General features: G+C 42.2%; 2 protein-coding genes and 1 long non-coding RNA gene across 4 annotated transcripts; 1 reads left to right on the top strand and 2 right to left on the bottom strand.

Annotated features, from left to right (window-relative positions):
* Nucleotides 1–645: 645 nt before the first annotated feature.
* On the bottom strand, nt 646–20,487 carry LOC144014430 (uncharacterized). Its single transcript, XM_077514303.1, has 12 exons — nt 20,128–20,487; nt 15,546–18,263; nt 14,557–14,638; nt 13,002–13,322; nt 12,815–12,910; nt 11,185–11,456; nt 6,711–6,848; nt 6,405–6,571; nt 4,783–4,928; nt 3,976–4,053; nt 2,671–2,851; nt 646–2,011 (listed from the first exon to the last, which is right to left on the bottom strand). The coding sequence occupies exons 1-12, from the start codon at nt 20,194–20,196 to the stop codon at nt 1,063–1,065; spliced, it is 5,217 nt and encodes a 1,738-aa protein (XP_077370429.1). The 5' UTR covers nt 20,197–20,487; the 3' UTR covers nt 646–1,062.
* A 712-nt stretch (nt 20,488–21,199) lies between these two features.
* Nucleotides 21,200–24,360, bottom strand: LOC144015068 (sulfotransferase 2A1-like). Of its 2 annotated transcripts, none has more exons than XM_077515387.1 (6): nt 24,025–24,360; nt 23,685–23,893; nt 23,480–23,546; nt 22,258–22,352; nt 21,783–21,963; nt 21,200–21,659 (listed from the first exon to the last, which is right to left on the bottom strand). In XM_077515387.1, the coding sequence occupies exons 1-6, from the start codon at nt 24,164–24,166 to the stop codon at nt 21,514–21,516; spliced, it is 840 nt and encodes a 279-aa protein (XP_077371513.1). In that variant the 5' UTR covers nt 24,167–24,360; the 3' UTR covers nt 21,200–21,513. The 2 variants fall into 2 exon arrangements, with proteins under 2 accessions (XP_077371513.1, XP_077371512.1); XM_077515386.1 differs by having other exon boundaries at nt 23,480–23,606; nt 24,025–24,354.
* On the top strand, nt 23,500–24,277 carry LOC144015069 (uncharacterized). The gene is made up of 2 exons (XR_013282678.1): nt 23,500–23,723; nt 23,799–24,277. It is a non-coding gene; the product is annotated as an uncharacterized LOC144015069 (long non-coding RNA).
* Nucleotides 24,361–24,659: the final 299 nt, after the last annotated feature.

Raw genomic sequence — 24,659 nt, 5'->3', positions numbered from 1 at the left:
GGGGACAGGTGTCAGCTTGGTCTTCGCGTCATGGGGAAGACGGGCCGGTGTAGAAACTGGCACCGCGGCTGGGTGCCCTACACGAGGGTGGATGGAGAGCAACAGGTGGCCATTTGACGCACGGGTTTTTGGAGCACCTGTTGATGATGGCCACGTATGCAATCTTGAAACATTCACACATACACGCACAGATCAATATATACTGACTGACAAAAGGAAGGCTTTTGGCTAGCCTGTTAGCCTAGCTTAAACAACAAGCCTAGCCACCAATGTCTACACTGTTTTTGTTTGGGTTATGGGTTTACCACATTTTGTGAACTTGTATTTCCTGTCAAAAATCAGAACCAAACAAAAAGGATGTTGTGGAGCCACAAATGAACACACTAGGCCAGACAAACTTCACAGATTCCTCAACCTTGCTAATGATGCTAAGCAGTTAGCAAGAAATAATTTCATTTTTAATAGTATCTATCTATCGATCTATGGAAATGTGTAACCAGTGCTACAGTTATATCTACAGGAACGTTGTGCACTGTAAAACAATATGAAAGATGAGGTAGTTAGGTGTATGTATACGGGTGGTAAGTAATTACAAATGATTGGCATACAAGCCTGTTGTTGAGACTTGCAGTCAAATACAAACAATTTCCTCTTCTACTCCTTCGTGTTTATTTGATGAGGCATGAAGGTGGATCATAGCACAAAAAGTCCACAGGTAGTCGAATACAAAACCACATAAATATAGCAAACAGCATTCCAGAACGGGAACAAATTTGTCACTGAAACCGCATCAACCTGACAACCAACAGAATTTACAGAGCATAAAAATTGTGAACACACTCAAATCTTTACTGTATACATAATATACAATGTAATGACATAATACAGGTTGGTTGGATGTCTGTGATTGGCTGGAAATCAGTCCGAATTGTATGCTGCTTTTCGCCCAGTTAGATGGGGTCAGCTCCAGCTCACTCGTGACCCTAACGATGTTAGGGTCATGCCTAGGTCCAAAAAAAGAATGTCCTGGTTGTGAAAAGGTCACAGGTCATTTGTACCTTCTCACCTACCTAGCTGATTTTTAAGTTGTGTCACTTTGTTTTCAGTGATCTTGTCAACAACTTTCCTGTAATCCATCACATTGCTTGAGGTCAGGCCCCTTGTAAATTTGATCCCCAAGTCCCTGATGTGAACTCTGACATTTGCTAAGTTTCTTCTCCATGCGGCGTCCATCCTCACCGTCAGACCGTTGCGGACACGCAAGGTTTGACACTTCTGTTCCGTTGTGCAGCCGCTTACTTTCTTAAACCCTTCTCTAACTACTTCGGTAACACCCTCACTGTCCTCATTTCGAGAATTGTGATTCCTCTCCGTGTTCTCAGAGATTTCTCCACATTGCAAGTTCTCCTTGGTAGCACAGTTTATGCTCACTGGGACTCTATTTTGCAAGTGCTGCACTTCCCACACACCAAAGTCTGTTTTTGAGGCTGGACTTGCGCAATCTTTATTTTTAGCTTCCAACATATTGACGGCCTCTTTGGGATGAGTGTGACTTGGGGCAACTTGGCTGTGTGTGACCCATTTGCTTGCATCTGCCTTCATTTCCGTTGCAGCGACTGAAGAACAACACTGGCTTCGGCCTTGCAAAGCTTTGCCTGTGGTTTCATGTTCTGGCAGAACTGGGACGGTCGGTGATGATGATGGTGATGGGGCGGAGCTTGGAGATGGCACAGGTTCCGGTGGCTCCCGGCTGTCCACAGATTCGAGGGAGGAGCCAAGCACGGCGGCCATTTCGGGCGTAGCCTCCACTAACTCCAGCAAGTCCTTGGCGTCCGGCCTGAAAGAGGCCTGTTGAGCAGCATCGGTCCAAAGCTGTGACAGGGATGTCTGGCAATAGAAATCGGCCTCCGGGATGGCGCAAACTTCGAGATGGGGGAAGAGGCGATGGAAGGCGCGAGGTGTCATTCGAAGACGAGCCAAGACATCACAAAGAAGGAGCCAGTTCCGAGGACTGGAAAGAGGACATGAAGAAGAGCACAAGTGAAGAAAATTAACTTGACACGATAAGCAGTGCTTTTATTTCAAAGCATATGTGTGTGGGTGTGTGTGTGGGTGTGTGTGTGGGTGTGGGGGGGGGGGGGGGGGGTTGGTTGATACAAGCAAGAGCAATGATTTGTGTGTCTTGAGAGTTGCCAGATTTCATTTTTTCAAAAAAAAAAAAAAAAAAAAAAAAAAAACAACCCCAAAAAAACTTCCTGGCTACTGTAGAGGTGCCCTTGAGCAAGCCCCTCCCCCAGCTCAAGAAGCGCCACACTGTTCGCGCACCCCTTTTACTCGGACATATCTCCTTGATAGCCTCCAAGTGTGCAATCTGGTTCTCTTTGAGGTGTACTACAAAATATGCAGCAGTGTGAGTTGAATTTCTCCTTGAGGGATTATAACGAGTACAAAATAAAGAAAAATCAATAAATTGCTTGCAAAGATTTTCCCTCATGATTTGGGAATCTCAAATAGGAACGGCTCATGTATTGCGGTTGCTAAAATGTCAGAATGTGATGCTTGTTATTCCTCTTGCCCTTCATCACTTTTCCATTTAGCAAACAGGTGACGCACGAACAGAACCTCAGACCTCGGCTGAAGGTCGTCAGACTTTGACACAGCCACACTTACCCCACTGACGGCGACACCTGCAGGGTGTAGCACGGAAGCAGCGGTTGGTCTGACAGCTCAAATTCAAACTCCTCCCTTCTGACCCGCTGCGCTGTCTCTTGCTCCTCATTTTCCTCCTCTTCCTCTTCAGGCCCCGGTGGGTCGGCCAGGATGTTGTAAAGTCCGCCTTCATTGGATGGTTCTAACAAACCATTCAGAATTGCCAACAAAAGAAAAACAATGGATGTAATTTATACATTTTTCATAAGTGGTTTTACTGAGTCTATAATATAATTGCCGTTGCTTGGTCGTTTTTTTTTTTTCTGTTTGTTTTGTTTTGTTTTTTTGCTTGAGTGGTGAGCCGAAATCTGAATTAAAAATGAGCTTAAGCTACACCATCACTTGAGAGAATTGGAAAAAGGCGACCGGCATTCAATTCCAGCCGTTTATTGCACAATACAAACAGTCAAACACACCAATGCAAAATGAAAACACTCAGAAGAAGCATGGAGGTGACGCTAACAGCAAACTGACAAAGTCCAATTTGATTAAAATAACAAAATGGCAAACGGGGTGCAGGACAAGATCTCTCATAGTTTCAATGTTTTGTTGGCATTTATAGTAAATAGTAAGTCAACAAACGCGTAGACGGTTAGCTACCTGGAGCTATCGTTAGCCTTTGGCTAAAAACAACAATGGAGAACATTACCTTACATTTCCGGTCATTTTGGAGGGATTCAACTGGTCGTGTGGTCTTCCACAAAGTTTGATCCAGTGCAGACATTTTTTGTAGTTTAGTTTGAGGGTTTAGGGAAGGGAATAAATCGGATATCTCCTTAGAGTCGATCAGGATAACGGCTACCTCTCTCTCTTACACAAACCGTGACTACAGCAGGATGCCGGTTAGTTGATCGGGATAAGTTAATAACGGTTATCACTCTTGCACAAGCTGTGACTACAGCATTTAACCGTTTTTATAGATTTTTTTTTTTCTTGCCTAACCACAAAATGCAACACCGGGAGCTGGATTGCTTTGTTTGTAGCAAAACTCACGTGCTGAGTCAAATAGGAAAATTTGATTCGGCGTTTGTTTTCAAAGGCCAATTCGCTACTCAATTCGAGTGACCACGATTCGTGCTCAGCCTAATGGGGCACATAGAACACATTATTTGTAAAGAAATGTTTGTAGTTGACGATCACTTCAATTTAATACAAAGTTCTCAGTCTAACTTGGTCTCACAAGCTCATGTATGCCTGATTCATTCAGTCCTTTTTGGTTCTTGCAACAGTCCTTCATGCAATTTCGTGTGATTGTGTGAAACTAACCGCACACGGAACTGCCATAAAAATCCCAGCAGATTCCCGAATCACCTTCCGGCCTTCCCTGGAGATCAGCGAGATATTCTGCGGAGAGAGCGAGAGAGACGGGCCATTAGCGACCCGAGACAACGGCGCCAGAAAGACAACAAAAGGAGCCGCGCCAACAGCGAGAGACGTGCGTGCTCAGACGGGGGCGGCTGATCGCTCAGAGAAGACGGATGCCGGCAGGTGTGTGTGTGCGCGCGTGTGTGTGCGTGTTTGCGCGGCGGTAAGCTGCTCTGAGATTCAGCAGCCAAGCCTCATTAAAACCCTCTGGAGGGAGAGAACAAACACAGGCGGTGAATTGTAATCAGGCTGGCGGGCGCACGCACGCTGCAGCACTTTTTTCTTGTTCTCTCGCGCACGTCCGAATGATACTTGGTTGGTACGTCTTTTTCTATGATATAAGCCATTTTAGGTGTACCTGGTCATCATGTCTTTGTGATACGGTCTCTCTATATCACTCTCATACAGACAGCATTAAGTTTAGCTCACGCCTGCTATATTATAGTGGATTATTCAACCTTGTTTCAATATTAAATATATTTCTGACCAATTAACACTTCAACTTAACCACTTTGAGGTTAAACCACGCCGAGAATGCAACAACTTTTTCGCCTTTGCCCACTGAAATCTGGATTTTGGCCTGTTTTACTGCCGCTTCTCCTCATTCGGATGATGACGTTCACAATAATCTAAGTATTAAAACCGAACTAAACCTGACTAATGCGAACACAGCCTTACACCCCAAACACATTTATAGTCACGTCCTACCTTCTAAGAAGGTTTCCATGGCAACACTGTTGGTTATGTTTATTGGTCCTCGTCCGGATAAAGAGGTCAGGGTGGGGTCGGCGCCACAAGCCAGCAGGAAACGTACCACCTCCAGGTGGTTGTTCTCAATAGCGTCATGTAGCGGTCTGACGACAGAGACAAGAGACACAGCTTGTCATGGGACAAACAGAGGACAAGCATATTTTCATCAAAAGTGTTCTAGAGCAAATGACTTGACTCTCAACAACCAGCATTAGGTTAAGTTTTTCCGTATTAACTGGTATTGTAGGAGCCCCATGTTTGATTTGTTTTAACCTCCAAACACTAGGCGGCAATGTGTATTGTTTGCTTACCTGAGCCATGGGCAGGGCCAGGTAGTACTTAATTGGGGTTCCACTAGCGGACAGGTGTTACTGATTGGGGAAGCAAACAATTTTTGAGGGGTGCTGTCTTGTGTTTTTTGGAGTTTAAGTTGTTACTTTGATAGCTAAATGTCAACCATAATTCCAATCAAAACAGAATTCCGTTGGGTTTTACGTTTTTTTTTTTTTTTTTTTTTTTGTTTTAAACCAGAAGTCAAAATTAAACAAACAGTAGCCATGAGTGTAGCAGACAAGTGGTGGTGGAAAGGGATATATATCATAGTTTTGGAATTTTTCATTTTTGTGTTTTGAAATTTAGTTAGTTTTAATTAGTTCTCGTGGTGGTTCTGTTAGTTTTAGTTATTTAATAAATGCTTAGTTTTAATTTAGTTTTAGTATTGGTTTTTAAACAAATGTGTATTACTCATGTGCAATATTTAAAGGGATACTTCACTTATTTAGCCCCTTATAGCAATAAAAAGTTAATATTTCGTCTATAATTAATTTGATACTTTTATTATTTTGCACGTACACTTTGTACCTTTAAAAACATCACAAGGGCTCAGGTAACCAATCACAGCTCACCTGTTTTCTAGGTTTGGTCATGTGACATTCACAAGCTGAGCTGTGATTGGTTACTTGAGCCCTTGTGATGTCATTTTCAGTGGACAGCAATTGCAAAATGTGTTTTTAATGAAACCGTTTTTTTTTTATTTTGGTTTTAGTTTTTTCATTAGTTGTGAACTAAAATAATCTTGGTGGGGGACAATCCCCCCGGTGGCAGAAGGGACGATTTAACGGAGGCTGTTACTGAGCCAACTAGTGCGCCATAGCATAGCGTTACTCCCCTCAAAACAATGACATGAAAAAATAGGTTAAAACTTTCTGAGAAGAATTTTATTTTTTATTTTTTTTAAGTTACAACCCTACAAGCAAGAGCGAAACAAATAGACAGAGGCCTGCTATCAAATTTAGCGTGTCAGTTGTGTTTTCAGCTGCTAATCTGACTTGTCACGCTTATGTTCCTCGACAGGAAACCATTTTATCTCCCTGGCTTCTACGTTCAATCTGTATGGAGCTCCAGACATGACATGGTTTGGACCATGGAATAAAAATTAGGTGTGCATGAAAAACTAATTGGTGGCTATCTGTGGCTCCATATTTGAAAGTTGTGTAAGCAAATTGAGCACACCCTCTCTACAAGTAGAAACTGTGAGGTAGAGTATAAAGCTACAAAATTGACAGAAGTATATATCGTACCTGGTTCCATCCTGAGCGCTGCAGTTGACGTCTGCCCCATGCTCCACCAGGTGGCGCACGATCGCGAGCCAGCCTCGCATGCAGGCCTCGTGCAGGGCGCAATAGCCAGCGCTGTCTCTGTGGTTGACGTTGCAAAGCCTCAGTTGCAGACAAGTGAGCACCGCCTCCTGGTCACATGCAAGACCCAACAGCCAATGAGATGAGAGAATCGTCAACATCGTTCCATCAAAAATGATTCATCATTTGCGCAACCGCTACATCGCAGATTTGTATAAGCGGTCAATAATATGTCGCAGTGTCAGTTACCTCGTCTCCCAGCCGGGCGGCATGCTGCAGCAGCGTCTCTCCTGCCTGTTTATTCGCAACTACACGACGCAATTCTGAGGGTGCGGGTTCAACTGCAAGGTTTGGCTGCGGAGGTGGCGAGCTTGTGTCGGATGAAACCTGCAAGAAGCCATAAACGAACAGATAATTACAATCATTTATGTTAATAAATGCAGAAAAAAAGTGAAATTCCACATGCATTTGTTGATATACTGTCATGTTTTGGTTCCATGGGATTAGGTTTTGTTTGGTTTTAGGTGTTTGTAGTGTTTGTCGTGAGTGCTCCCCGTGCCTCGTTATCATTAAAGCAGCTATATGGAAGATTTCAAATCGCTACTGCCACCTGTGGCCGAAAACAAACTGCACGCCCGTACACGCTGCGCACACTCGTACGTGCACGACCTCAATACTGAAGACTGGGCTCTTCATATCCAATTAAACTATGTTTTCAGAGGTAAGAAGTTTTATAATGTTATACAAAGCTGGCCACTTCATGGAATGAGACTCTCGATCCCCACTAAACAATTGATGTCCACGGGACGTGCAGATCATATTGCTTTAGTCGGTCGAAGTCCAGTCATGTGCTGTACTCCAAAACGATGTGCAAATTACGTCAATTAATTGGACCGTATTCCGATGTTAATATGCAGTTACATATTGTAGTCACCCTGCTCGACGGACGTCAACCTGATTCTAGTCATTATTAGTGTATGTCGCCCCCAGGCTAGCGTCATTGTGCATTAGCCGAAAGGTGGGCTGTCAGTTATGGAAATTGACGATTGTGAAAAACATATAGACCCATTCACTACTTAGTGTGATATGGCCGTGAATGTTATCGCCATTCAGTAGTCCCGTTCACATTCCGTTAGCATACTGTAGCTACAATAGGCTGTTTTCACGGAGGAAAATAAGGCGACATTTAGCCTGATTGAAACGCCGCGGAATGGAACGTCTGTTCTTCATAAAGTCATTCTGTTCTATTACATTCAACTTTGCCGCCCCTTTCACGCTAAATGTTGCCGTCCACCTCACTTTCACCCCAATAGTTACGACCGAGAAGTGATCGATCTTGAGGTTACTGCTATCTGAAAAAACAACACATTTTCTTCTAAATGTCAAGATACTCGCTTCTTACCTTTTGGAGTAGAAAGAAAGCCAGCTGTGAATCACTTTTCTAATCCAAGTCCGATCTCATCGCTCTCCACCGCTGAAATGTCAAACCAATGTTCACTCTCGGTCTTGCCCGACGTCGGTCGCTATCAAGTTTAGATTATTATTTTTTTCGTGGCACTTGACATTGCTTTCATTTTTTTTTAAGCAGCCTGCCGCGGAGTAAAAGCGGGTGTCTGGGGCAGCGAAAATCTGTACTAGTTCCGTCTTCGCGACTACAGGAAACAACTGACGAGGACGCGCATGACGTCACATCCCGCAGACAGAGGGCGGGAAATTCGAAGGATTCGGACTGGACGCTTCCTAAATAATATTGGCCAGAGGCTTGTAGGAGTACCCATTGTGAACAGCTAAGATGTTGATCTACTAATTAGAATATGTTTCAGTCATAAATGGTCAAATAAAAATGCTTTTGATAAGATATTTTTGGGGGAAATCCTCCATATAGTAGCTTTAACCTTGTCCACCTGCGTGTCTTCCCTTCCCAGTATGTGTCACCTAATTAGTGCCCTCTGCCTGCTGTGTTTCCCAGGTGTGTCTTGTTAGTGTCTCGTTAGTGTGGTATTTAGTCAGTGGCGTTTGTACACATGTTGTGGTAGAATTGCATTGACTTGTTTTGTTCTGTTGAGGTGTGCTGTGCTGGTAGAGTTTACATCTAGTAAAGTATTTCCACGTCAACTCGGGTCCATCCACGCTAGGGGTGTGAATTGCCTACTATCTGACGATTAGATTCGTATCACGATTCACAGGTCACGATTCAATTTGATATCGATTAATCCCGATACGAATTTACAAGTCGATTGTTGCGGGGGGTTTTTTTATTCATTTGTATGAAAATGTACTTATTTATCTGAAACTTAAGTCTAATACAGGTTGTAATCTGTTTCATGTTTGAACAGCATTGAAATAAAATATTAAGGCTTAATGTTCCATTAATATAACATTCTTCCATGTTTAAGGTGTGAAGTTGTGAACCCTAACCCAAAGTAAGACGTTTTGTTGATTATTTTTTAAAGTTTAAAAATCGATACAGCCGCCTATTGAATCGATTCGAGAATTGCGAGATGTAATATCGCGATATATTGCCGAATCGATTTTTTTTAAACACCCCTAGTCCACGCTCTGTCCTGCCAAGTCTAACCACGCCATGCCAAGTATGTCCACATCATGCCCAGTCTGTCCACGTTCAGTCTGCTCACGTCCCATCCGGTCTTCTATTTGGTTTCAGTTAATAAAGTTATTCTCATTCACGTTTGTCTCCCGGCTTTGCTTTTCCGCCATTGGGTCCATCGCCCCACATCTACACACCTTCTACATGACATATACAGTCATGTGAGTTGAGAGTGCATTGGTGCCTTGAGATATGAGTTTAATCCATTCTACATCCAACCTCCCCCCGTAAAAAACAAATGACACCATCAAAAAATGTTTCTTTTTTCTTTTTGGCTTCAATTCAATGTGAATTACGCTGCTCCTAGTGTGTATGAGGTGGACAGACATTCGTCACAAATATATGCATGCGAGTATTGTTAGATTATCTGTCTACATGAGTTGCTCCCCTGTTGGTGGACAAATATCCAATGCTGAAAGGGTTAAAACGTCACAACACGAAGCTATCTATTAGCTCATCAAGGGCGTTTTGCGTTCTTTGCTAGCATTAAGCTAAACTGACTTTATTAAGCAAAACATGCGAACATGTGACATCACGTAGAGCCACGCTGTGAGCACGTGATCGTTTTTTTGTGTACGCTGTGCGTGTTCTGTCTGTTGATGAAAATCTTCATCGCAGAGCTGCTGACACCGGCAACCGCCTGTGCTGCTTAGCAGCCGCGCGGCGTGTGTCGGAGTGTGTGCGTGACGCCATGTGCAGGCGCCGCCACGCATCAGCAGACAGGATACAAGCTTTGCCCTGGGGGATGGGGGGGGTGCGTGTGTATGTGTATGCGCTACCCGGCAACGACAGAGCGTGGAGTGACAGAAAAGTGTGTGTGCGCGCGTGTGTTCACTCTGCCAGAGGAAATGTCTTCTACGGCTGCCGTCACAAAGCACAAGCCGGCGGTAGAACACAACGATACACAAGAAAAAAAAAAAAAAAGACGGAATTGCTGATACAATCTTTTGTAGTGGTGGTACCTTGACTTACAAGCACCCCAACTTACAAGTTTAAGTTATGAGCTGATGCTCGGTTTTGTCTTTTTTTTTTTTTGCTTTATGTTGTGAGCAAAATTTGGACTTACAGGTGACCTTTTTCCTCACCATGAGTGCTAAGAAAGTGAGTGCTGCTCAGAAGAAGCACATGATGTCCTTACTGCCCTCCTGAGTGTCCCATGTGCAGTTTTGGCAGATTGCGAACAATTCTTCAAAAAGTGTGCTTGTTTCAGGCTATTTATCGCCACTCACAGTTGAAATTTATTGTATAATTTAACTTAAAAAAAAGAGAATTACAAGTTGTGCTTTGAATCAGACCACATTGTCTTACAAAAGTCTGCTAGCTTAACGCTAGTGTTATGTTATGTTATAACTGATAGTTATGCTAATACTAGCATAACTATCAGTTGTAATGCTACCTTCATGTGGTATCAAAATTATGGTAAATACCACATGTCGAGTAGAAAATTGCACGTCAACGCTCCCTCCTGTCGAATTTTCCACTGGACAACTGGAATTTATTTTGAATCGCGAGTTTTCAAGTTTCAACATGGCGGAGAGGCCCACAGGATTTGTGAATGGCAAGAAATAATAGCACTTATAAGGGCATTGTCATCCGCTAGCAGGTTGTTTTAGAATCTACACAATTACGTAGCGTACACAATTTAATGTCCTGTCCTTTACAACTCATTATTTGCCATAATTGTTCGATTTTACGAGCAATGTCGACGTCAGCTGCCCTGTGTATTTTGTTGCTACAACAACAAAAGCACATGAACAGAACCCAGTCGTAAATTAGGAGTGTCAGAGTGGTAAGGTCCCATCTTTCCCATAGCACATGAAGGCAGGGTAAGCATATACCTTTAAACAGCTAATATTTGAAATCATTTTTTAGTATATATTAATTATACATAATTAATAAATATTCTATATCAATATTATTATACAGTAACTGACTGCAGCCATCAGCAGTCAACAACTTACACCTGAACACCAGCTGATCGCACACATAAAACAACTCACGGCAATGTAAATAGTTAATAAAAATAAATAGCTCATAGATGCTCATTAATAAGAATGACAATTCCTTTCCTGTAATGATTTCTGAAGAACTTGAACATTTATTTTCACTACTCACCTGCACCATCCTGTCCTCCACATCACCTCCTTCCTCGTTTTCCACCTCCACTGCCTCACTTGTATGCTTGGTCTTGCATGGATGTTTCCCCGTGGGCTTATCCAAGTCGTCATCAGATGAGAATGGGAGGAGTGATGAGTTTCTGCGGTTCGCGCTCAGCTTCTGATGCTTCTCCTGGAGGGAGGAGGAGGTGACGTGGGAGGGCTGCCAAAGGCCAGGACTGCCAATCTGTCTTGGGGAACGAGGTAACCCCAGGGACGAGGCCATGGGAACTGATGGGGGGAAAAAAATACATGCAGGTTTTTTTTCAATCAGATTAACATGGTAAAAAGACTGAATCAATAGAAAGCCGAATTAACACATTTCCCCCACTTCCAAGTTCCTATTAAGGCAAATATTCTTGGTATTTTTACCTTAAAAATACAATGACATTTTTCATTTATTAGAAGTCAAGTCAAAAATGTTCTAGTGCCCACATGGCATTCTGATTAATATGCGTTTGTGGAAAATGAATTAAGCGGAATTAAATCCACCTGTTTTCTTATCCATCTCAGGGAGGCGGCCATTTTGCCACTTGCTGTTGACTTAAAATGACATCACAGTGCCTATAATGACTCATGTAACGGCCAATCACGGCTCATCCGTTTTATGGCTTTGGTCACGTCACATGAAATTCGCAAGCAGCCCCCATATCAGCAGGTAACGCTGTATTGATTTGCATGAATGCTATATTACTGTTTTGATTTGTGTGTAGTCTGTTTACTGTACAAATTTTATGAAGAATTAAATTATAGTATCAGACAGGTGCCTTCAATGGGCGTGGCCTAGTGAGTGACGTCAGGTGAGTTGTCTGGCTCGGGTTGGCCATTTCCCACAATAATTGGTTCAGTGATAGCATGTGCTCCATGATCCTTGTGAGTGTTTTCATTTTGGATTTGAGTGTCCTGTTCAATAAAGGGCTAAATCCTCATGAATGACTGTAAAACTTCTTAACTCAGCAATGGTGCTAAGTTATCACTGCTAACTTAAAAAAACGACACTAAGTTGGAATAGTTATATACTATAACCCTCCAGTACTGTAGGGGGAGCCCTAGAGCAAAGGGATGGGGAAATCTAATTGTTCCTTCGGTTTTAACAACTGTTGACATCAAGTGGTGGTTGAAATCCAAGTCCCTAACTTACAACTGAACCTTATCTAATTTGAACCATTCATCACCAATTTAAGTTAGTTTTATTGCTACAGTACGACCAGATGACTTGCTACCTCGCTAACAAACCTCTGACTTCACACGAATGCTGAGTTTGATCGTCCAAGCTAGCAGGTGACGGCAGGAAAAAGAAACCAGAAACGTGTAAATGCAGCCTGAGGTTGTTTTCCCATGGATGAATTATTTATCAGCTGGACGCATTTCCTGCCCTCAGGCATTAGCGCTGTCACGGGTGAATCCTTTTTAACATTTAACTTGTTTCCTCAAAAGATACCTACGCGTTTGCCTGTGAATGTCAACATTTTGTCAAATGTAATGAGATTTCACACACTTGTGAAACCTGCAAGTTTACTTTTGCATTGTGAAAACATGTGGTCAGGCATCATTTGTTGAAGGGGATTAAATGGAAAAAAGTTAATTACCTTTCACGTCATCATCGGGTAGGCGGGGCTTTTTGAAGAAGGGGCCATTGTGTTCCATGCAACTGTTTTGCCTGTTCATGTCTTCTAGAGTTGCATCTATTGTAAAAAAACAGTGTTAAGTTGGTACTACAGTAATAACTTGAGGTTCCACTCTATCTTGAAAAGGCGACAAAAAAAACCCCAGTACCATTATTAAATGACTTTTTTATCCCGTTGTCTTCCGTTCTTCTTCGCTTCATCCAGCGACCACTGATGCTGCTCTGATGAAATGGCTCCAGGCTGAACATGTGCCCGCGATTTGTCGTCTTGTTGAGATCCAAACTGTTAAGGCCCATCACAGAGGATGGTTTGTTCCTGTGAACCAGAGTGTCGTTTGTGGGAAGAGCTTTTTGCCTTTCTTCTTTGCAACTTTCTTCATGTTGGTCCTCTGTTGAGGACCCATCTTTGTCGACAAAGTTGTTGGCATGGTGGTACACGGGTGTGACAGGAATGCTTGATGGTTGTGTACCTGCATCATGAAAAAAAAGAAATGTAAAGCCATTTTACTAACTCTAGCGATAATGTTGAGGTCAAATCTGACCCAGAAGGGTCTCAGTATACACAAACTTTTATCTATTTAAATGGATTACCCGGTACATAAATCAAACAAAAATTGTGGTCATGGAGGGAATCTGTGAAAATGTACATGCCATAAATGTGTGGATATATAGTCTGCAAATTGAATGTGGTTCCACCACATTTGCCCTGGTCTTTGATGGATCATGGGCGAATCTCGAAACAGTAAGAGTGTATTTTTATGGGAAACTAGGGATGGCAGTGAAGAGGAAACTTGAGTTCACCAATACGTGACCATTCATGTCCACATTGACACGATGAGCTGATGCATAGTTTGCGCATAGTTTACGCACTTCCCGCATTTGCACGACAAGCTCGCGCAATTCGGACGGTGTCGTGCCAACTTGGGTATGCCATATAAAAAGGGGGCCTCCCCAACCCAGTTGCGTACCCGTCGGCTGTCGGGTTCTGAGGTGGCCGGGCCGCGCTGGCACTGGCTGGGAGGGGAGGGGGTTGTGTCCCCACGCCGGCCGCGGCCTCGGGCCGGGGCCAAGGCTGAGTGGACATGGGGAAGGGGGTGAGCGCAAACCGACCGGCCAGCCCGGTCGCGTCCTCGCGACCCCGTATCATTTTTCATGTTTTGTGTCAGTTTTGACCGGGCCAGTGCAGGTCTCATATCAGTGTCAAGGCACCCTCCGACCTCTGGATGACTTATGTTCCCTATGTTTAGCATAAGACACCTTGACACTTACACGATTTTGTGGCACGAATTAGCACGACTCGAGTCGTGCCAGTGCGCGAACTTGTCGTAAAGTGGCGTGAAGTGTGCCAGTTACAAGGGTTAAATAAGCAGTTAAGTGTCAAAAGCAATTTCTCTACGACATGCTATTACTTTTTTTCCTCAAACAACAAACACTGATTGTGGTATTCTGGTGAAAACCATCTTAGCCCTTTTCTTGGCTGTAAGCCCAGACATGATTTAACACTTGAAATGTGTCCGTTTTTACCGCCATGTCAAGTGAGATCAAGGGGAAAAGTGTGCGTCCATGTGAGAATGAACATTCTCCTGCACAACTCTCAGGAATTCCTGTTAACTTTCTGTGCTTCAACATGGACTGAAGGAGTGGGCGCCCCTCCCCTCCCCTGTTTCTGCTGGCAGAGCTCCAACCATCCCCCTTCGCCCCCACCTGCGTCGCAACACTGGCCGTCAGCCAGCTCAGCCTCCCCTGCTGCCGCCGCCGCCGTCTCGTCATCCTGGTTTTCCTTCAGCTGAGAAGAGAGCAGCATCTTAAGCTTGCAGAATTTCCAAACAAACAAATGAAACACTCTTTTCATGCACGGTTTTCTGCTAAAAATGTGGTTCACACTGGTCACAAGTTGCTAGCTTGGCAAACCACACCCACTTCCTTAACAGACCGCAGTTCGGCCCGGTTCAAAATGAACCATGCAATCAAATTTGTCTATTTGCAGTGGCATAGTCTTGGTAACGTTGTGAGCCCGTCGCAAGCGGCCATCGTGCGTTGCCAGTCGCTAAGGTCGCTTAACTTGAATACATTGATTTCTCCACTGCGTTTTCACGTTATTTTCTGACTCTATGGCGAAAATGCCACCATGTATTGCACACAGTTGTACTCATAAGACTGAGAGAAGCACTACATGCACATTTCATGGGTAAGAATGTGATTACACGATCTGAGGTCGGCCATATTTGTTAGCCAACTGTGACAACTACACTAGGTCAAAATATGTAGGAAGTGCCGCTTTTCTAACGTCACAGCCGCTCTTCAATGATTGGTTCTTTCTACTTTCTGTTTGGTTAGGTTTGCCCTGCCTCAGAAATGTGTTTGATGGCGACTGTGACCCGACTGGTACAGCAATGAGTCTGGTTTCCACGCTAGCAAGTTGCAACCACAGCAGTGACCTCTTTAGAAGACCCTTTTGACAGAGGTGAGAGTCAGTTACATGATTTGACTCATGTCAGACTTAAGTCGCCAATTTTAGGGCTTGGGACTTGCTGAACGGTTAAGACATGAGACTTTCTTATGACTCGCACAAATGTATCTTATTCCAAACCCTGCCTCTTGAATTCAACATTCATTATTGGCAAAAGGCCATGCTTAAGTAAATGGATGGACAAATACAAAAGGTTTAGTTTAATTAAAAAGATGTATCATACCGTACACTGCTCTTGATGCAGCGAGCTGGACTGGGAAACACAAGGTTCCTCAGTCTCACATTTTGGTTGACCGCCCATAGAGCTAGAAAAAGTTTGTATGGGGGTGCTGGTGCCGATATCCTTACCCTCACCAACCTGGACACCCATGATGTCCTCAGTGTTCTTCTGCCCCTCACTAAAGTTGCTGACTCTGGAATTCTTTTCCAGCAAATTATCTTGACCTAAGCAGTTACTGACATTGCGTCCGCATGCAGGAGGTTTGAGGACAATGCTTTGGTCGTCATTTGCTGGGTTTTGTTGTCTTTGGTTGATGGAGACACATGACTCAGTTTTGATGTTGACTCTACCAGCTAGAACCTGCAAAGCGGTATCCCCACATGTTGTTGTCTTGCTGGTACAAACGGAAACATCTGAATGAGAGCTGCATCCAACAGCTGGACTATCCAGGAATTTGGTGGTACTGGAGCAGGCATGAGAGCATTCTTTACTTGTAGAGATACTTGAAGAAAGGTTCTGATTGACCTGGTCCTCGTCATCACTTTCATCAAGTCCATCAGTATCATGTTCAACTCCCGCCAAGCTGTTAGAACCACATGGGGCTCCAACTTGCTTCTTTTTTGAAAACTGTTCAGGAGACGTTCGGGCACAATGCATCGGCTCCTCATTGGGGAGGTCTTGAGATGGACTTAGAGAATCTTCCATTGAGCTCTCCTTGCTGGGAGACGGAGGAGGTGACGAACACTTGTGATAACGAGGATGTATCTGGGATGTGGTGGCTTGCAAGCCCTGTTGCCCTGCGGTCTGGCTGGCCAGGAAACCTTTGTCGTGATTGGGGGATAACTCATCAACTCCTTCAAAAGGCACATCAACACAAACTATGCTGTCACTAACCATATTGAACTGAAAGGTTTGATTTGAAACTTGTTTGCTGCTAGTACCATTGTGCTCGGGATCTGGCTTCTTTGTCTGGCTTGGTTTGTGCTGGCTTCTGTTTTGCTCTCCATTGAAGGTTTTTGACAGATACCCGTTTGAGAGTTCTTTGAGGTCTCTGTGAATTGACACAGGAGATAAAGTACCCTGTGAATCAAATCTGTGTGGAAGATTCCGTTTCGTAGAAGTGTGAGTTGGACCAATGCTGTGGCTAAGGAGGACGGAGTGGTGATGATCAGGCCCTTTGCTTGGTATGGACATGTGCTGCAAGGACACATTGTCTGTAATCGAGTACGGAAGGTAGCCATTACTGTAGCTTAAACCAAGTGGAATAAAAGAGTCAGTTTGGCTTAGTCTGGAAGTGGATCCGAGTTCCACATTTGTCTGTTGTTGCTTTGATAAATTTAGACAGTTGTTTTGACCTTCGGCCTTGGAAAGCTTTTGTTTTCCAGAGAATGTGTGTGCCTCTTTACTCTTTGTCGCATGCACTATTTGCCGGCCCAACTTTGTGGAATGGAATGATTTAGGAGATCTTTGTGGGGACTGGCTGCCAACCTGAACTGTTCTTGTGCCGGGTAAGCTTTGATTCTGTAAAAGATGTGCAGTCTTCAAAGTGGAGGGCGAAGAATTCATTACTTTTGGAGATTCTGGGCTCTTTGCTAACATAGTAGCAGCAGCAGGAAAAACATCTTCTTTTAGGCATTGCTCGTCACCAGCCTGTAGCCCATAATTCAACTGGGTTATGAAGTCTAATTTGGACTTGAATCCATTTGACGAGCCTTTCATCTTCTTAGCAGAAAGATCCAAAGGTATTTGATGCACTTTTCTGTTTAATGATGTCCTTGCAGGTGACAGGGACCTCTCAGCTCTGCAGTGATCTGGGATAGAGACGTTTTGTCGGCTGCTGCTGGATTGTTTCAAGGAGTCTAGTTCAGAACTATTGCCGATGTAGAAAGGAGAAAACCCAGAATGTTCGGTTGACGATGCAGTGCTCCTCTTTAGAGTCCTCCAAGAGTCAATTGTTGTTGATACTGGTGGCACCACTGAGGCAGAAGCAGGAACTGAATTGTTTACTGGGTCACAAGCAGATCTACTGTTGCTTGTAGAACCCATCTTAGTAGAAGTAGGGAGACAGGACTTTGCATCGTTGTTCAGATGGCACTCATCAAAGTGAAAAGCAGAAGATGAAGTATTCTGGTGGCTAGAGGTGCTGATGGCCAGAGGCCCCTGCAATGTGCGCATGGACGTGAGGGCAGCTGGGGTGGCTGCGTGTATTCTGAAGTCAGGCTCCGATTGGGAATAAACATTTGTCGGAATGTATTGGGGGAAGTAAAAGAGTCTGTCTTCAGGTGATCCACTTTCTGCCAATTGGCACAGAGACTGGTAGGCTAACTGCTGGTATATGAATGGGGACGACTGGGCCAGTAATGATGCCTTGTACGCCATGTCGAGAAAGGGGTACATAGTTGCATCAGTGTAAGGACTGATCCAAGGGAGATTCAGGAAGCTGCTGACACAATTCAGGTCCGAATACAGAAGCTTGTCATTGGAAGTGACTATGCCTCTAGCTGTAGGGACAACCGGTACTTTTTGCAGCTCTGGTGATGGGTTCTTGCAATATGCAGAAGCAGGCGGAAGTGATGTGCCAGGTCGGGCCTGGTCTGCAGGGACAGGATGCATACGTGGAGGGAGAACACTTTCGCCAAGGAGGTTTTTTCCAATCAGGGACTTGAAGTCTACACTGAGGGAGGTAAGCGGGTCCATCCAGAAAGCAGTGTGAGCATCCACCTGGAAGGTGCATGAGAGTCCAGTCAAGATGAGAAAAACCAGTACACTACAATTCCAGTTCGATCCAGTAGCAGTAAATATGCATTCATGACCTTCCGCTCGTCCGCTATCAATGACTTGACAGATTGGACAGACACATAAACTCGAACACAAGGACACATTAATTGTTCCATAACAGCACTTATCTCCAAATTGTTGAAAGCCGTGAAAGTTACTGACTCCACGGAGACGTAATCTATTTTTTTTATTTATTTCTGTTTTAGGTGGAAACTTAGCAAATTACGGGTGGGCCTGTCAGTTGATGAGGTCAATGATCAAAAGTATTACATTGCTTCTACATACTGGTGTATTAATAACCATTTACATATCAATACAAAAAGAAAAAAAAAGTGGGAAGCACTTGTGATGACATAAACCTTACGTTGGGTGGTAATAAATATGTTCGGCACTGTATTTAGGAAAAAAAATATTAATATACAATGTGTATATAAATAAAATTTTCCTGGAATATTTTTGTCCATACTGATTGGTTGGCTTTAACATGTTTAATAAACTTAAGTTGAGAAATGTCAAAGTACGCTCTTCATCCTTTGATTCTTATGTATGCAGCCCCTCAGCGCAAAAACATTTTGAACCTTGCTCTATACTGTCTGTGCGGAGAAAATTATTGTTTCCTTTTCATTTCAATTGTCTAATTAATACTCTGTCCTCCGAGCAATTTAATGAGCCTCAACCAGGCAATTAACCATAATTAATGGAAGCAGAACGTCAGGCTGCTGGGACATTTATCATTTCCCAGCTAAGTAGCGCAAAACAATGTAGAACAGTGCAGAACCAAAGAAAAAGTCTCGCTGGTCTGTGAAAGTATTCACAATCTAACTCACTGATCATAAATCAACATTTGCGTTTTCTTTTTTTTTTACCCCCATCAGATGCTACTCACTTTCAAAAGTCTTGGAAATGTGAGGCCAATTCCTTATTTGACCGTAATGAACAGGCTAAACACCAACACGACAATAACCTCCAAACACACCTCCAAGATGCGTGTTGAACTTGCACAATGGCATCAGTTGAAGCCATTCGCAGGAGTCTGCTGTATTTTGTTACCATTTCATCAGTAAAGTGATTGAAAGTGCAGTGGCTTTGTCTATCTTGTGCAGGGATTACAATTCATTGTAACTAGCGGTATTAAGCTATATTTAATTACCTAGCAATGTTCAGATGAATGTGCAGTTGTGTTAACTTAAGTCAGTTGTACTTTGTAATAGCACAATTGCAATTTAGCTCATTTTATTAATCATGAAATGATCTCAAAATATGGACTTTTTGTATATTAAAATGCTCACTTTTGTGAGACTGAATACTTTGTGTGCCATTTTTCTTTGCCAATGTGGCAAGATTTTAGTAATGTAAAACATGCCTTGGCTCAATAAAGGTTCAAGACTAAGCATCTCTTCTTTTTGACAAACTAGCCCCAGACCACCACCCCAACCATGAACCATGAGGTCATCAATGACGACCATCATATTAGACCACTTTTCCACATGAACAATCACAATCGACCTTGACCAAAGTTGAAATTTAGGAAGAAAACATGTCAGGAGTGTTCGAGTAAAAACACCTACAGCAAGAATATCACATTTAAAATTAGATATTTTTTTTTGTCTGCCACTTCATCAGGACTTTTACTCCTTTTCTATGTGCCCATTATTTGAATACGTCACCCTGCCCCCCCCCCCCCCCCCCATCAAACGGTTTTAGATCCGCCTCTGCTTGACGAGCAAACTGAAGTGCTTCCAACAACGACACTGAAAAGTTCAACGTCAACTTGACACAAAATGTCAAATGTTCAACTTCAACTCACCTTTTTGTCCTCTGTGAGGGTCGTGTTATTTGTCTCCACACGTGCCAAAGTAAACACGTCTGTCGTCATCGCTGTGGCACGCGCACACACACAGGCACGCGCTCGTGAGTCCCAAAAAAAACAAAAAAAAACCCCGAAGCGTCCAGTCCAACACGATCGTGCGAGTGTCCCACCGCATAAAAAAAATATTACAACCTGAAAAAAAATAGAATAAATAAATAAATACGAAGGGAATGTTTAAAATAAAAAAGGGAAATCTTGCAAAGACTGTCGAAGAAATAACTCGTGTCGTGTCTGCGTGCGCGCGTGTGCGTGAGCCGGTCAAGCTCTTCTCGCTCATTTCACTTCCCCCTCGCTTGATTCTCGCGTCAAATCATTCGTGCTACGCCATGTTTCCGGGCTCTCTTTCAAAATAAACAGGATACGGCAACCAGAGATGGCAAAAGTACTCGCGCTCTCTACTCTACTTTGGAACAAGTACGGTGAAAAAATAAAAAAATAAATTTTATTTAATTAAAATTAAATTAAATTAAAAACCTCTAGTAAAATTAAAACTATTGATTCAACACATACTTTCATTAAAATGACCGGTGAAAGTAGAAGTAGCTATTCCTGTACATGGACGAATTGGTACCGACTATACAAACACATTCAATACCGAGCTTTTTGTTTATATCGTTGAATTGCGATGTTCAAGTTGTTAGAAAACTTCATGACAATGAATCACCCTGCATTCTTGACGGACAATAAAAGTAGAACGTGTTCATCTGCTGCCACCTGTCGGTTATCTACGGAAGCCCGTTTTCGCCAGGAAACAAATACAGTATAAACTTTATTGGCTGAATTGGTGGTCTACCAGAAAAAGAAAAATGAAAAGAGCAAAGTAAGATATTATTATCATATTAATTGGGGTTTAAATATGCTGATATGACTCATTTAATTCCTTCCTTTTTTTAAGTAGCATGTCTGATGTTGACTGCTAGACGTTTTGATGAATGCATTCCCTTGTCAGTATATCTATTAAGGAATTCGAAAATGTATTTCACTAAATAATTTCACAATGACTTATATATCAATTCAATTTATGTTTATTTGTTCTGTCACTTTTGCAGATGATTGTTGAGCTGAATAAAAACTAAAAGACTATTCCAAAAACATTTTCAAAACAGAGATATAAAACACAGGAGCTGATCCCATAAAACATTAACAAGCAATAAATCCATCAGTAAAGAAAAAAAAAAGCAATTATGTTATTCTTTCACGAACTCTCAAGGTTAATGTAAATTAAAACGATTTATTAGGCTACTCTTATTTTGACTCTTGTGTACATAATATCTAAAGATTAGACCACTAACTTAATTCGAACCTGCAGCTGGACATTTCAATTTATGCATCCACATTTGTTACAACTGCTGTGCCATCCAGGCTCCATGGCAGAGCGAAGCTCTCCCCCTCCAGCTCCTTGTAAATGACAGAGGAGATGTGGGCCAGTTGCTTTGAGCTAAAATGGTTTTTCCAGTCTCCAGCAACACCTGATGCAGACACAAAACAATAAGTGTTTGGAGAAATCCTGTCCAATGCAGGTACTTTACAAAATAAAGGAGCAGTTGAAATCAGAAAAGAAGAAAGAAAAACTAAACAAAACACTGGCTCACCTTTCCTAAGGAACTGAGACTTGCTAGAATCCATGTATTTATCGGAGACCAAACTGAAGTTGGACATGACGTTGGACTGCATAGACTTGAAAGAACAATGATGGGCTATTTTCTCGATGACTTCGTCACTCAGGTTCTTTCCCAGGAATTCGGAAATAAGACGTACAGTTGCAGGAAGGTCCTGCAAGGTATGAGTGCTTGTTTCTAAGTGTGTATAAAGCAGTGTTTTTCAACCCTGGTCCCCAGGGCCCACTATCCAGCCTGTTTTCCATGTCTCTCTATTTGCAACGCAGGTGATTCCAATGACAGCTCATTAGCAAGCTCTGGAGAAGCCTGATAACGATCCTCACCTGCGTTGGAATCGGGAGACATGGAAAACAGGCTGGATAGTGTGCCCCGAGGACCAGGGTTGGGAAACACTGGTATGGAGCATATTATGAAAAACACAAAAGCATTTTTATTTTATTTTTTTTACCTGTATCATTTGCTCATATGTGATATAAATGATTCTGTCTCCCAACTGTGTGTGCATCCAGCTCTTGACATGGTCGGTCCATTTGCCAAACATCACTGCAAACACACCACACAGAATGCTTTTTCATTTTGTGTCAAAACAGTACGAAATATAGTTTTTAATCAATGTTCACATGCATATATGTCTGTTCAATATGGTCCATGGACACGCCTAAAACATTGAATGTATAAAAAGCCTTAAGCAGCAAATTCACCCAATTTTATCTGTCTCAGGGTCCGCCATTTTGCCACAAACTGTGCTGCATCATAACAAGATGAATATTCTTGGGATCTTATTTAGCTAGGTGAATATGGAGGACCAAAACTGCCAAAATCCGAAATAAATAAATTACTAAATAAATAAATAAATGACTAAAAGTGAAAATAAAAATCAATATAAAAAAATATAATTAGAAAATTATATATGTAATTCTATATGTTAAAAATATAAATATAAATGGAAATAAATCCGTTTTTATTTTCACTTTTAGTCATTTATTTATTGATTTAGTCATTTATTTATATATTTATTTAGTCAATTATGTATTTAGTCATTTATGTATTTATTTATTTATTTATTTATTTATTTATTTATATATTTATTTAATCATTTATTTATCTATTTATTTAGTCATTTATTTATTTATTTATTTCGTCATTTATTTATTTAGGAATGTATTTATTTTGAACTTTGGCAGTTTTGGGCCATATTGCCAAGTCGAAATGTTATTTAAATTGTCCACTGTCTGCTCTCACTTGTCTAATAAGTAACTCAAGTCTCAAGTTGAGGTGACAGGTGGACACGTCGTCCATTGCTGGAGCTCTCCATTGTAAGTCGGCGAGACTTCCTTGTTGGCCGAGCTGCTCACTCGACCAATGACAGGCAGTTTGCAACGTCGGAGTCCAACCCAAGATACGCTTAGGACATTAACATAACATTTCGACTTGGCAGTACGACCCAAAACTGTGACTAAAAGTAAAAATAAAAACGGATTTATCTCCATTTATATTTATTTTTTTAGATATAATTTTCGAATGATATTTTTTTAATATTGATTTTTATTTTCACTTTTAGTCATTTATTTATTTATTTAGTTCGAATTTTGGCAGTTCTGGTCCTCCATAGTAGAAAGCAAAACTAATGAATAAAATGTAATAAATAAAAAAAATAATTCAAAGTAAACCTCTGCCTTTCAGGAATTTGCCAATAAACTCATCCCAGCTTCCAGGGTCTTCAAGGAACTTGGCCATCTGGTAGAAGTAATAGGAAGACACAATGACATCCTTGGGGTTTCTCATCACATAGATCACCTGACAGAGGAGGTCAAATGAGTCATCATTGCAGTAGTTAAAGGGAGATACAGCTCTCTATTTTCCAACAGAACTAACCTTGGCCTTCGAGGAGAAGAAGGACGGTGGCATAAATTGGTAAGGCAAATGTGTGACCAGCGCTCGTGGAGAAGCCAACTGATCCACAAGAGTTTGAAATCTTTTCTCCTCCAGCCAGGGAACTCGATCCCAGTTGAGAATGGTGTGGATGGGTGTCAAGTCTCCGCCATTCAGCACCAGCGGGAGGATCTCTTGCATCCAAATTGTACCTGCGGAGGAGAGAATTTTGTACTACATAAACAATACTTGTATCTATTTATTTTGAGCAATAAAAAAGTAAATAAAGAGACTCATACAAAGCTAGCTACTTGGCAGGGTATGCTGAATCAACAACACTGACCTGATTTTGGATACGTGACCGCAACAGCGTCATCGTCTTTAAAGGTGAATTCCTGTCCAAAAAATCTCACGCTTTCTTGAGAGTGGGTTTCCTTTGGCAACACAAGTCCATGGTGCATAAAATAAAACTCATCTATAGACATTGTGTTTGTCCTTCCAGCTATTGATCAAGAGTTTGCGGATCCGCTGAGGTGTTCTCGGGAATTTTGGGTGCTTTTAGGGAAGCTCAACTGCCAGTATACAGTAAAACAAAATGTTCTTTTTACCTACCAGTGTGTTAAAATATGTGCTCTCAAAGATTAAAGTTGCTACCCTTGCATGTATGTTTGTTACATTTAACAGTTTTCATTTGATTCTTTGTTCCTTTGTATCAAAGTTCACATTTCTCACATTGCTGCTTCTTTGCGGTTGTAAAGTCACACAGTCCTGGCTGCGAGCCACTTGAGTCGGATTTTGGGCGCCGGATTCTGTTGGCAGAATGGTATCGTGCAGCAGTAGTATTGCATCAGACTTGTTTCAGGGTCAACAAATTGGTAAACTATTGCTAACAATATATTACCAATTTGACAGTGCATGAACTCAAAAAAAAGGGATAGGACAACTTAAAAATGTCAAAACCATCCTTTAAAATCTGAG

Source organism: Festucalex cinctus, chromosome 2 (genome assembly GCF_051991245.1).
Source record: "Festucalex cinctus isolate MCC-2025b chromosome 2, RoL_Fcin_1.0, whole genome shotgun sequence".
NCBI classification, from domain to species: domain Eukaryota; kingdom Metazoa; phylum Chordata; class Actinopteri; order Syngnathiformes; family Syngnathidae; genus Festucalex; species Festucalex cinctus.
This window is presented reverse-complemented; position numbering and strand designations above follow the sequence as displayed.